This window comes from Aotus nancymaae, unplaced genomic scaffold (assembly GCF_030222135.1).
Source record: "Aotus nancymaae isolate 86718 unplaced genomic scaffold, 86718_ANA_hifiasm-v0.15.2.pri h1tg000058l, whole genome shotgun sequence".
Lineage (NCBI taxonomy): Eukaryota > Metazoa > Chordata > Mammalia > Primates > Aotidae > Aotus > Aotus nancymaae.
This window is the reverse complement of record NW_026988472.1, coordinates 7,187,093-7,200,911: the sequence shown is the minus strand read 5'-3', so window position 1 is coordinate 7,200,911 and position 13,819 is coordinate 7,187,093. Positions and strand designations below refer to the sequence as shown.

The following is a 13,819-nucleotide window of genomic DNA, read 5'->3' as shown; positions in this document are numbered from 1 at the left end:
AATCCTGATTGTTTTAATTGCTGTTTACTCCAAGTGGGAGGGAAAAAATCAGTTTCCTGGACTGGAGCAAAGCCTTAGATAAAGGAAAAAAGTGAGAAAAAGGGCCACATGCAGGGGCTCACACCTGTAATCCTGTATTTTGGGAGGCTGAGGGGGGAGAATCACTTGAAGCCAGAAGTTCAAGACCAGCCTGGACAACATAGTGAGACCCCTGCTCTACACATTTTTTAAAATTAGCTGGGCATTGTGGCACGTGTCGGCAGTCGAATCTACTCAGGAAAGTAAGGCAGGAGGATCTCTTGTACCTAGGAGTCCTAGATTGCGGTGATCTGTAAGTCCTCCAGTGTACTCCAGCCTGGGAAAAGGAGAGAAACCCTGTCTCAAAAAGGGGGTGGGGTATGTGAAGACACATTCCAGCCTTGTCTACAGCTAGGCTGCCACTGCAGCATCCTTATCCCAACATTTGAGGCAGGATCTCTTTTGGCCATGGTACTTGTAAGTACGTGTGAATGTTGAATTTAGTGCTAGGGGTTTGACGGAAATTACAATGAGTTTTTTTTTTAAACGGATACCGTTTGTTTGTTTGTTTGTTTGTTTGTTTGTTTGTTTGTTTGTTTTTGAGATGGAGTTTTGCTCTGTCTCCCAGTACGGAGTGCAATGACGCTATCTCAGCACACTGCAACCTCCACCTCCCAGGTTCAAGCGATTTTCCTGCCTCAGCCTCCCAAGTAGCTTGGATTACAGGCACACGCCACCATGCCTGGCTATTTTTTGTATTTTTAGTAGAGATGAGGTTTCACCATGTTAGCCAGGCTGGTCTCAAACTCCTGTCCTCAGGTGATCAACCTGCCTCGGCCTCCCAAAGTGCTGGGATTACAGGCGTGAGCCATCATGCCCAGCCAAAAATGGGTACAGTTGTAAAATGGCTTTGCATTTTGTGGCTATTACACTCATGGGTGAGCCAGTGATTACTTTACAGGTATTCAGGGAAAATTCTAGGATTATCTTACAGGTATTTAGGACTGGCACATTTATACCAGTCGAGAGTTATAAATGTACCATAACAAAACCTTTAAAAAGCATACAGGTGTGAATTAATTGCATCTATAGCATGTATAAAAAGCACGTATAAATATTGGCAGAGATGGAAGGATCACTTGAGGCTGTGTGTTTGAAAGCAGCCTGAGCAACACATTGACACCCCGCATTTAAAAATATATATATATTAAATACACTAAATACACTAGGTGGGTGTTGTGGTGGTCACTTGCCCTCTCAGCTACACGGAAGGTTACACTGTGAGGAGGATTGCTTGAGCCCAAGAGATGGAGGCTGCAGTGAAGCATGGTCATGCCACTGCTCTCCGACATGGGCGAAAAAAAAAACACCCTGAGAAAAAAGCATGTGCAAATATAGACATAAAATTCTTTATTTCTGTCACAAATGGTCTTTTTGAGACATGCCCTCTACTAAGGGTGACATACAACTCTCTGTTCTCAACGTTTCTGAATCCATGAGAATGGGTGGGCAAAAGACAAAAAAAAAAAATCTCTCGCGTCCCTTTCTTTCTACTACAAACAACCTGGGATTCGGTGAGGGAACAGTGGGAAAACCCTGGCCAGACCTGCATGTGCCTGACTCAGTGTGCATGCTGCACAAGTCCCTTTTATGGCATGCGCTTTGTCTGTCTGCCTTCTGTCTCTGCAGAGCTGTGCAAGGAGACGTAGTGACTTCCACTAGGACTCAGCCAGTAGGTTCGCAGATTAGTCCTCCCAGAGTTGAAGTGTGAGAGAGTGTGAGGAGGAGCCTGCGGGCGCAGTCCATGGCCTCCTAGGGGAAAGGACCTTGCGGTCCCTGTCCTTCTCCTAACAGGCTGAGATGCAGCAGTGTCCTTGCCGTAGTGGGGTTCCTGGACAGGGAAGGTAGCAGGTCCATAGAGCAGAAGAGGGCCTCGTGAACATAGAGTGAGTTTTGAAGAGGAAACTCTTTGTGGTATTTGAGTCCCGGAGGCACAGGAAACCACCCACAGAGGGCACATTCTGAAGTCCTCAGTGGGGACCTGGGATAGGGCGCAGGACTGCTAGGTGCAGGTGGGGTGGGGTAGGCGGGGCATGGCCAGATGTGGCGAGGAGGCAGGGCCACAGCCCACAAGGCGGGCACCAACCTCACTGCGCATGCCCTTGGTGCGCCCACCTGCCTCAGTGGGCATGTTCACTGGGCATCTTCCCATCGGCCCCTTTGCCACGTGGTGAACGTCACGGAGCTGTGAGGGTGTGAGGGTTACTTTACTGGGGTCCAGACCCTTTCACCCGCTGCTGATGCTCAGCTGGTAGGTCTGCAGACCAGTCCTTGCAGGAGTGGAAGTGTGAGTGAGTGTGAGGAGGAACTTGTGGCTTTCCAAGGCATGGAGCAGTGTGGTCTGTGGCCTCCCACATAATGAATCTTGAGGTGATAGTCCTCCTCATGCCAGGGCACCATCTTGGGCCTTATGGTGGGTTCCGAACAAGGGAGGAAGTTGCACTGTGGAGTTGCGGGGTCAAGTGAAGACAGGGAGAGTGCTAGGGGTGCTGTTGGAAGTATCCAAGTCTTGAAAGGGCCTGGAACCCCAGAGAGAGGACATATTCCAGACTCCTTCGTAAGGACTCAGGAAAGGGCTGGATGGTAGGTAAGGAGAGGGTCTGGAACACAGTGGGTTAGAGACAGGAGCTCACAGGTATATAGAGTGCTTGGCACAGGTGTCCAGTGAGGAGCGCCCAGGGCTTCGTCTCAATTTCTCAGTTCTACAGTGGAGGTTCGAATGAGTGGGACCGTGCGTTCCAACAAAACTTGATTTTAGGTGGGAAATGGGCCTAGCAGATGGGTGTGTGACAAAAGCCGTGGTCACTGCAGTTTTAATTCACCAGCTGTATGTTTCTAAAGATCTCCACGGTGAAGACTCCAGTTGTGAAACCAACCTCATCAGAAATAACCCTGTGTCATTGGCCAGGAGCCTTAAGACATTGCTTAGGTAGCATGACCAATTTAAGGGAGTGTGCATGCATTTGATTCAGAAGGCACACACACTCACTTGCCCCCAGACTTACTTTCAAAGCCTTACCAAATTTCTTTTAAAAATTGCAAGTTGACATTTCACTATGGAAGTGGTCAAATATACCTACCCTGTCAAGTGCATTTTCCCAGTCACAGCTTTCTGTTTGCATTGTGAAATATGAATTGGCAAGGAAGATCAAGATTGGCCTAGACCAAGACGATATGTACAATGGACTCAGCCAGTTAGGTCCACAGGCCAATCCCACTGGAAGTTGAAGTGTGAGTGAGGGTGAGGAGGAGACAGCAGGCTTCCAAGGGTCGGGCCTCTAGGTCAGTGACTCCGAGGGAGAAGGGCCTTGAGGCTGTAGTCCTTCTCATGACGCTCCATGGCTATGGGCCTTCTTGTGTTGTCGGAGTCAGAACGAATGAAGAAGAAGGGCCTTGGAGTGGGTAGCAGGGGCCGGGGGCGGCAGTTAGGTGAAGCTGGGGCGATGCTGAGATGCTGTTGGCAGTATCCAAGTCCCAGAAATGCCTGGAACCCCTAACAGAGGACAGATTCCATACTCCTCACAGGGGATCAGGGCTGCAACGGTGTGGGTGGTAAGGAAGGGGTCTGGAAAGTGGGAACACTCTGGGCCAGTGTTCGCAGTCCCAGGGTTTGTATAACGAAACTCAGAGGTGTCAGCCCAGTGAGGACCCCCCACAACTGTGTGGCAACTTCTCAACTCCATCTTGGAAGTTCAAGTGGGTGGGCGGGGCTCTCCATTCCAACAAAACTTCATTTTGGAAGGGAAATGGGCCTAGCAAATGGGTGTGTGACAAAAGCTGTGGGCACTTAAATTTTAACTCTCAAGCTGTATTTTCTTAAATGTCTCACTAAGAAGAGACCAGTTATGAAACAAAACCTCATTGGAAATACCGTGTGTCTCTTGCCGTGAGCCCTAAGGCATTGCTCAGCTAGCTTGATAAATTTAATTGGTTGTGCAAGTATTCGATTCAGAAGGCATACACACTTATACATGCCCTCTGACTGACTTTTCAATGTATTACCAAATTTTTAAAAATTGCAAGTTAACGTATGGCCTTGGAAGTGCTCAAATATAGTATCCTCTCACGTGCGTTTTTCCAATCACAGTATTCTGGGTTTTTTTCTGTTTTTGTTTTTGTTTGGTTTGGTTTGATTTTTTTGAGACAGAGTTTTGCTTTTATTGCCCAGGCTGGAATGCAATGGCGCAATCTCAGCTGCCTGCAACCCTCGCTTCCAGAGTTCAAGTGATTCTCCTGCCTCTGACTCCCTACTAGCTGGGATTACAGGCACCTGCCAGCAAGCCTGGCTAAGTTTTTGTGTTTTTAGTAGAGACGGGGTTTCACCATGTTGACCAGGCTGGCCTTGAACTGACCTCAGGTCATCCACCTGCTTCAGCCTCCTAAAGTGCATACTGTTCTATTTGCAGAGTGAAATATGAGTGGGCGAGAAAGAAAACATAGACCAATACGACATGTGCGACTTGTTCAGCTGACCAGGCCTGTCGTGAGTGACTTAACATTTGATGTTTTCTATTAGCAGAATGTTGTTGTTGTTGTTGTGTTGTAGAATTAGTTTAGATATACTGATGAAGTTCTCCCATGTTGATAAAAAGTGATCAAGGCAGCTCATGAAGGAAAGAGTAACCCAGAGGACTACATACTAGTCTTGTTTGGATGTGTGATCTTGTGTTCCCCAGATTTGACTGATGATTTCCTCCTCATGCTTATTTATAGCACAGTATATACATTCAACCTGACATAAATTAAAATGGTGTCCAAAGCCATTGAGGGTAACAGTCTTAGAGTTACCTTTCTATGGGAAGAGTGACTTTATGAAGGATAAGTATGTGGAGTAGTGTTGGGATAGTGTTGGGGCACGTCTTTAAACATGGGTATGATCAGAAGTATCTATGTAATGTGCATATTCATATTATTGACATGCATTGATAAGAAATTTTTTTATCTGCACACACACACACACACACACACACACACCTTTTCACAGGAGCCCAGTGTGCCAAAGTCTCAACGAGAAGAACCACCAGCTGAAAGTCAGGATCATACACCTGGTCAGAAGAGTGAAGAAGATCAGGGTAGAGCTGAGATTCAAGGTGCTTGGAAGGGTAAGAAAGAATGTGTATGGGGGGAGGAGGCCTGTGTGTGAATCATGCCTTATGCCATGACCAGTAACAGGAGGAAAGAAAACATTAGGAAAGGATCTCAAACATTTATTGAGAGTTGGCTAGAAACGTGATGGGTATAGTTTGCAGCTTCCTGCAGTCCCTGGGTGTGATGAATCTTCTCTTTTTCTTCAAGATGCATTTCGTATGCTTGAAAATACACTCCTTCCTAAATCAGATGAAACCATTTGATTGGTTGTATGAAAATGTACATTATTGCACTAATTTAATTTGATCTTCTTAGGATGTTGCAGTGTGATCTTCTCAGCCATGGTGTCCACAGTGTTGTAAGCACCCTTTAATAGTATATGGTGTGCCAAGTCACCCTACCTTATAACTAAAGCCCATTTGCAAAGGGATGTTAGCCTCATTTTATAAATAAGAAAACTGCAGCCAGGCACAGTGTCTCACACATGTAATCCCAGCATTCTGGGAGGCCGAGGCAGACAGATCACCTGAGGTCAGGTGTCTGAGGACAGCCTGGCCAATATGGTGAAAACCTGTCTCTACTAAAAATCCAAAGTGTAGCTGGGCGTTATGGCACTTCTGTAGTCCCAGCTAAGCCTGCTGAGACAGGAGAATTGCTTGAGCCCAGGTGGAGCAGGTCGCAGTGAGGCGAGATCACACCACTGCATTCCAGCCTGGGAGACAGAGTGAGACTACATCTCTAAATAAATAAATAAGAAAACTGAGGCTCAGAGATTGTGACTTACCAAGAACACTTAACTCATGGAAAAAGAATTTATATTTTGTTCCAAGGTTTGCATTCTTCCCACCATCTATGTTAGAAAATGTGAATGATTTTGCTTAAAAATGCTTAATACTCAAATGTGTCTGTACTGTAACATACTTCAGTATTGGCTCAGGACTAAATGCAGTTCAGTGAAGCAGGATAGCAACTCCAGAAAAGAGGCCAATGAATGACAGCGATTGTTTCCTTTGATGTGTATTTTTGATGGTATGTTTGGTAAAAGATGGATAATTCAGTACACTGGCATATAGGTAACTGTATTAGTAGGATTTTGAAGGGGCTTTTAAAAGTCATTTCACTATTTTTATAATTAGAAAACTCAAAGTCTGATAAGATTATCATGAAACAAATTGTTTCCTCAACAGATAGTGTTTTCAAAATGAGGACAGACAGAATTTGGGCCATGGATTATTTTAGCAATTCCTTGTTAAAGGAGTTCCAGAATATGACCATCAACAATGCCCAGTAATTTCTCTGCACTTCAGTTACCATACTCTCATTGGAAGAGAGTAATTTTGCTGTTGTATTTCATACATTTTCTTAATGACATTCATGTATGAAAAGTCACATATAGGGCCTTTGGACCTAAGCATTACTTTAAGTTTAACCCAAACATTTTCAAGGTACCTCAATAGGGGATGAGTGTCACGACTATAAGATTTCTCATAGGACCGCCAACACACTGATGTACTCCTTCAGAAAGTTACATTTAAGTTTTAATTAAAATGCTCCATGGGGCAGTCTTCAGATTTCTTAGGTAGCTGAGTTACTTCAGATTTCCTAGGTAGCTGTGTGTTTATAATAAACAATGGTAAGGTATGGGAAATGTAGGTGTGGTGTGATTTGTCTCAGATTGTCATTTAAGATAAGATATCATAATACAGGAAGGCAAAGGTGGGACATCTTTGCATCACATGTATTACCACAGTAGCCTACAGGCTTTTATTTCATAACACTGAGGAAAAGAATAGGATTATTTCCTTATTTATCATTCTTGTTTGGGTGATCCAATCTGTATCCTTTGTATTTTTTAGTGCCTGACCTGGAAACTGATCTCCAGGAGCTGTCTCAGTCAAAAACTGGGGATGAATGCAGAGATGATCCTGATGTCCAGGGAAAGAGTGTACCAAAATCAGAGCAATGCAAAATGCCAGAAGGAGGTATGTTATCCATTAAGATTCAAAATTACGTACTTTCTGTATTACACAATATTTTACTTTTGATAATAAAAAGAGCATTACTGCCCCTTGAGAAATAGAGTTTAAATGCAGACTTTCTTTGGAAGGTAGTTCAGACCCCAGAAGCCTGACTGCAAAAGTGAAACACTATCAGATACAGACAGAAATTGGGTCAAAGCCATATTGAATCATCAAATGGAAAAGCACTTTCTTACTTCTGAGTATAACCAACAGCTAACACTTTTCAGATTATTTTCTAATTTCTTCTTTTGTCAAATACATAATACATTTATAATACCACCTTGTATGAGATAAGCTGACCCACAAGGAGATTCTAGTGCCAGCTCTAACATAATTTGTGAGATTCTGGGCAAATCACATAAATCCTACACCCATTTTTGCTTTTATTGAAAGTAATGAATGCATATCAGATAGATTACAATCCATTTCAGTGCTGCTTTCTGCATGCTCTGGTTCTGTTGGGGAGACTACAAAGATATTCTCATTTTCATGATTTATTTATCATAACAATCAGCTTCAGTCCAGTCATAAAATCTGAGTTGACATTTTATTGCTCCTAAGAAAATGAACCAGCACTCTGCTTGATGTTTGTTTTCCTATATGGAGACCTTCACAAGTGTTCTTGGATTTTGTCAGATCTTGAATTCTCTTAGGCTCGTAAGCAATGATTGCGGTTTTTTTTGTTTTTGTTTTTTTTTTCACAGAGTCTTGCTCTGTCACCCAAGCTGGAGTGCAGTGGTCCGATCTTTGTTCACTGCAACCTCCACCTCCTGGGTTCAAGCAATTCTTATGCCTCAGCCTCCCATGTAGCTGGGAATGCAGGTGCTTGCAGCCGTGCCTAATTTTTGTATTTTTAGTAGAGATGAGGTTTCACCATGTTGGCCAGGCTGGGCTCAAACTCCTGATCTCAGGTGATCCACCAGCCCTGGACTCCCAAAGTGCTGGGATTATAGGCATGAGCCACCTCCCTTGCTGAACCCAATGATTGCATTTTAAAGTCTTCCCACAGTGAAGCCTTGAATGCCTGAATAATAAAATGGAAAGAGACAGTCATGTTTTGTGGCCCATGAAGTAGGGATCATGCATGAACGTCAGTGATGCTCAAGCTGGTTGTAAGATGCCTGTGCTAAGCATGATCCCTTCCCTCCTGTCAGTCTTCATGAGCTACTGTGTGTAACTTGATTGAAGACACACATGGTAACCTCTAACCATATCAGAGGTTATATATTACAGGTTTCTGCCTTGAGTCTTCAAATGATAAGGCTAAAAGTTCAAAGACTATAACGTACTAAGTCCTGAGTGGTCTACAGAAGTATCTTTTACACATATTTTCCAAATTGCTGACTTAATTAGAAGAACTTCTTAATTTAAAGGAAGCACTACATGTTTAGGGGAGAAGTTACCTAAATGTTTGTACTCCACACTGCTGAACAACTCCGTTAGACTATTTACATTAAAAGATTGGTTTCAGACAATTTCCAGGAGCCCACTGAATAAGCCTCAGTTGGATTCTGAGGACAGTCATAGCATTAATTATATATCTTATTAAAATAGATAGCAAATTACATGATATAAGAGAATAATATTAACAAATAAAAATAAATTAGTCACAAAATATAAACTTAAGGGAAAAGGAAACAGACAAGAAATGAAAGGTATGAATCATTAACAAAAGGAAAACTAATCCGAAAGCCATAAATTTAATAGATTGTTTTTGAGAAATAGCTAGGAAGGGAGAATCCAGTAAACAATCTTGAAGAAAATGGAAAAGGCACAACATGGAATATGAATAAGACACAGGTATTGAATGCAGGGCATAATTGAAAGGGAATACATTCTTGAACACTAATATTTTCTTTTTTTTTTTTTTTTTTTTTTTGAGAAAGAGAGAGAGAGAATAGGAAGGAGAAAAAAGGAAGAGAAAGAGAGAGAGAGAGAATGGGGAGGAGGGAGAAGGAAAAGAAAGAGGGAGAGAGAATGGGAGTATTGCTTTCTTGCCCAGGCTAGAATGCAATTTAGTAATGGGTATTGAAAACCTCTTTTATACTGATAATTATACTTAATGATGTAGTCAGGAAGGAATAAGGGAAGAAGATAACAAACAAGCAGCCAACCAATATTTAATTTAAACCTATGAAATGCTATGCGATTACTGAGGAGTGATTTACTTCCAATTATATAGTCACCTTTGGAATAGGTGTGAGGTGGTAATGTATGTTTTGTGTATTTGAAGTGGAGAGTACTATAAATATTTATTAAGTTTACTTGTTCCGGGTCTGAGTTCAAGTTCTGAATATCCTTGTTAATTTTCTATCTCGTTGATCTATAGAATCGTTAGCTCTTCTTGTTGCATTGATCCTTTTGCCATTATGTAATGTCATTCCTCGCCTCTTTTGATCTTTGTTGCTTTAAAGTCTACTTTATCAGAGGTGAGAATTGCATCTCCTGCTTTTTGTTTATTAGTTTATTTTTACTCTCTGTTCGATTGGTAAGTCTTCCTCCTTCTCTCTGAGTCTTTGTGTATTGTTTCATGTAAGATGGGCCCGGATGCAGCATACCGATGGGTTTTGGCTTTTTATCCAATTAAAATATATATAAGTTTAATACCAGCATTTGATGCTAGCTGGCTGTTTTGCCCATTAGTTGATGTGAATTTTTTATTGTGTTAAAGTTCTTTGCTTTTTGATATATTTTTGGAAAGGCTGATATTGGTTGTTCCTTTATATGTATAGTGCTTCTTTCAGAAGCTCTTGTAAAGCAGGCCTGGTGGTGGTGAACTCTCTAAGTACTTGTTTGTTCGCAAAAGATTTGATTTTTCCTTCGCACATAAAGCTTAATTTGGCTGGATAGGAAATTCTGGGTTGAAAGTTCTTTTCTTTAAGAATGTTAAATATTGGTCCCCACTCTTTTCTGGCTTGTAGGGTTTCTGCTGAGAGATCTGCTGTAAGTCTGATAGGTTTCCCTTTATGGGTAACCTGAACTTTCTCTCTAGCTGCCCTTAGTATTTTCTCCTTCATTTCAACCCTAATAAATCTGGCAATTATGTGCCTTGGGGTTGGTCTTCTTGAAGAATATCTTTGTGGTGTTCTCTGTATTACCTGGAGTTGAATATTACCCTGCCTTGCCAGGTTGGGAAAATTTTCCTGAATGATATCCTGAAGAGTATTTTCCAACTTGGATTCATTCTCTTCATCACATTCAGGTACACCTATCAAACGTAAATTAGGTCTTTTCACATAGTCCCATATTTCCTGGAGACTTTGCTCATTCCTTTTCATCCTTTTTTCTGCATTCTTGTCTTCTCGTTTCATTTCACTGAGCTGGTCCTCGACTTCTGATATCCTTCCTTCTGCTTGATCAATTCGACTGTTTAAACTTGTGCATGCTTCGCGAAGTTCTCGTGTTGTGTTTTTCAGCTCCATCAATTCACTTATATTCTTCTCTAAATTGTCCATTCTCATTAACATTTCGTCAAACCTTTTTTCAAGGTTCTTAGTTTCTTTGCATTGGGTTAGAATAAGTTCTTTTAATTCACAGAAGTTTCTTATCACCCACGTTTGGAAACCTGCTTCTGTTATTGGAACACCCGTGTAATCTATTAAGCCTTGTTCCGTTGCTGATGAGGAATTGCAATCCCCTGTAGAGGGAGAGGCATTCTGATTTTGAGTATTCTCTACCTTTTTACGCTGGTTTCTTCCCTTCATTATATATTTGTCCGTCTGTCGTCTTTATAATTACCGACTTTCTAACTGGGTCTCTGACGTCCAACTTGTTGATTCCCTGCGCCGAAATCTGAGCAATCCACTGAGCCGGCCAAAACAGCGGTGTTAAGATTGATGGTGCTTTTCTGCCCGGGAATCTCCGGACTCTGCACCAAGAACTGGCGTGCTAAGGCACCAGCAAAACCGCCACGCCGGCCACAAGAGTCGCCCTGGCGACCCGTGGAGCTCTTCCACTGGGAATCTCGTGGTCCGTGAGCAACTAATATTCGTCTGAAAGTGTGGCGTCCTCTCGTTCTTTGCGCTTTCACTGGGAGGTACGTGCCCGAGCTGCTAATCATCAGCCATCTTGGATCTCTCTCCCGAACACTAATATTTTCAGAGTGTGTGGCTCTAACAGCTGATATGCTAGGAACGCCTACATTTAATATGTCCCTATAATATCGGAATATCTGAACATCACAAAGACTGTGGAAGAACTTGTGAAATTTGCCAGTTGTCCCTCAAAAATAGTTACTTTTAGCTTCTCCAGATGTCTTACTCTCCGTTTTCATTTCCATGTCCATTTTTTCCCCACTAGTTATGATGTATATCTCTTTCACATTTTAATATCAATCATGATAGTGATACCTTAAAACTTATATAATCATTTAATTAATTATACAAACCAGAATACTTCCTGGTGAAAAATGTGTCATTCATATTGACATGAGAACTATAGGTGAAAACTAGATACAAATGATTAGTGTATGTTAAAAAAGAACAAAGAAGGGTAAACTAGCTCAAAGGAATATTATTGCACTTCTGCACAATAGAGAAAAAACAAACATAAAACTGTCCTTTCTGTTCATTTCATTTATGTATTTCCTAATGTGACATTAACTGTTTTCTCACAAAATAGTTTCCAGACTATTTGCAGGAGCCTATTGGACATCCAGGCCACAGTTTCAAGCCAAAACATTAAATTATACACTTTTTCTGAAGGAATTTTTTCAGAAATTCCTTCTGTTTCTTAGGTTTTTTTGTGTTCTGGTTGCATTTTGAGTAAAACTCTACACAGTGTTTGCTATCTTCTTCAAGTCCCTTTTAACAGGTTCACTTGATTTAATGGATTGTGAGCTCGGACTACCGTTTGGTTTCCTTCTAGCACTAAAAGCAGGGTATGTTTTTAAAATGTTGCTAATGTATATTGTGCTTGGAAGTGTATCTTCAAGGTCTCTACAGAGGTCTCGTTAAATGTTAGCCATAGGGGGACGCAGGCTTCTAGTTTTAGTCCATTCTATAAAACTAAAACTTTGGTGTCCTTTGCATACCTTTAATTTCATCTGAATACAGTCAAGCTAGTAATGTTCCCTCCTGTTATGTTTCTGTTGTAGGGAAGGGGAAACCACAGGATTAAACGAAGACAAGCTGAAAGAACGTAAACTGAATTCATCCGAGATATTAGACTTTAAAAAAACTTTCCAGTTTTTTTAAAGAGAAACTTTCCAGTTTTCTCCAAAGAAGTATTGCACATCTTTTGTTCATTTATTCTCATATATTAGACACTGTTGGAATTTCTGGCCAGATGCAGTGGCTCACGCCTGTAGTCCAAGCACATTGGGATGCAGAGGCAGGAGGATTGCTCATGCTTGGGAGATTGAGACGTGCCTGGGCGACGTGGCAAAACCCCCTCAACAAAAATAAATGAATGAATGCATGAATGTATGCATGTACATATGTAGGTGCAGTTCCAGCTACTCTGGAGCCTGAGGTGGGACAATCCCTTGAGCCTAGGAGGTTGAGGATGCAGGTAGTCATATTTATGCCACTGCAGCTCCAGCCTGGGTGAATGAGACTCTGTCTGAATAAAAAATAGTGTCATTTTTGCAACTTTGCATTCTGATCGAGCTGGTATACACATGTGTGATATTGTGAAATATATATTTAGTCCTAGACCCTGCTTACTGTCATACAACCACAGTGTTTAGAATCTTCACATAGTGATTTTTTTTGTATGCTAGTGAGTTGACTGATGGCTGGTAGCTCCAAGGTAGCTCTAGGATGGGGGATTAGAGGGTTGGGACTTGCAGCCCCATCCCCAACCTTCAGGACAGGGAGAGGGGCTGAGGTTAAGCTGATTTCCAATGCTGAGCCAACAGTTTAATCAGTCATGCCTATATGATGAAAACCTCCCTCAAAACCCAAAAGGACAGGGTTCAGAGGGCTTCCACCTAGCTGAATACATGGAGAGTATCATGTCCACAGAGGCCTTGGAATCCACCTGCCTCTTCCATCATTTCTTTCCCTGTGTATCGCTTTATCTCCATCCTTTGTTAGGATATCCCATTTGCCACAAAATGTGTGAGAATTCCCTAGGATATAGACCTGGATGACAGAACTATGGCCTAGGTAGAAGAAAGGGGAAAGCAACCAGGGAACCTTGCTAAAGCAAAATTACTTGGATTCCACCTACACTGTCTCCTTACAGGCTGTGGCATGACACAGCCATGGGATTCCGTCCTGCCTCTCACACACTGGCTTTGAGATGGTGGGCAAGATATTTACATCCTGTGGGACTCTTTCCTCATTTCTAAAGTCAAAATTAGAATATTTACACTAAATACTTGCTATGAAGAATAAATGAAGTAACATAAGAAGCAGGCATTACGTTGCAGATAAATTTACTAGTTATCATTCCATAATCCCTTTAAAATTTCAAATATTTTCATTCCAACTACATCTCTAGTAGGTAATAACTGCTTTGGAATTTCAAGTAGGAATATCAAGCTCCCTTTATAAATGCCTTTGACTTCAGAAATTTATTTGATTTAAATATGTAAATGAAATACCAGTGTAGCTGGTATCAGACATGGCATGGATTCTGAAGGTGACTTGTAAATAACCCAGGTGTGACAAGGCCAACCCTATGTC

The 13,819-nt window shown here is 41.9% G+C and overlaps 1 protein-coding gene across 1 annotated transcript; it reads left to right on the top strand.

The window, feature by feature from the left end:
* The first annotated feature begins 4,373 nt into the window (after positions 1 to 4,373).
* XAGE5 (X antigen family member 5) lies at positions 4,374 to 12,597 on the top strand. Its single transcript, XM_012443775.2, has 4 exons — positions 4,374 to 4,561; positions 5,063 to 5,180; positions 7,023 to 7,148; positions 12,283 to 12,597. The coding sequence occupies exons 1-4, from the start codon at positions 4,493 to 4,495 to the stop codon at positions 12,303 to 12,305; spliced, it is 336 nt and encodes a 111-aa protein (XP_012299198.1). The 5' UTR covers positions 4,374 to 4,492; the 3' UTR covers positions 12,306 to 12,597.
* Positions 12,598 to 13,819: the final 1,222 nt, after the last annotated feature.

What these genes read in the sequence shown, in the direction of transcription:
- XAGE5 (XM_012443775.2), top strand. Translation starts at nt 4,493, where the DNA reads ATGAGTGGGCGAGAAAGAAAACATAGACCAATACGACATGTGCGACTT. An exon ending in TTCAGCTGACCAGGCCTGTC is followed by an intron (nt 4,562 to 5,062) that starts GTGAGTGACTTA and finishes ACCTTTTCACAG; the next exon opens with GAGCCCAGTGTGCCAAAGTC. An exon ending in GATTCAAGGTGCTTGGAAGG is followed by an intron (nt 5,181 to 7,022) that starts GTAAGAAAGAAT and finishes TGTATTTTTTAG; the next exon opens with TGCCTGACCTGGAAACTGAT.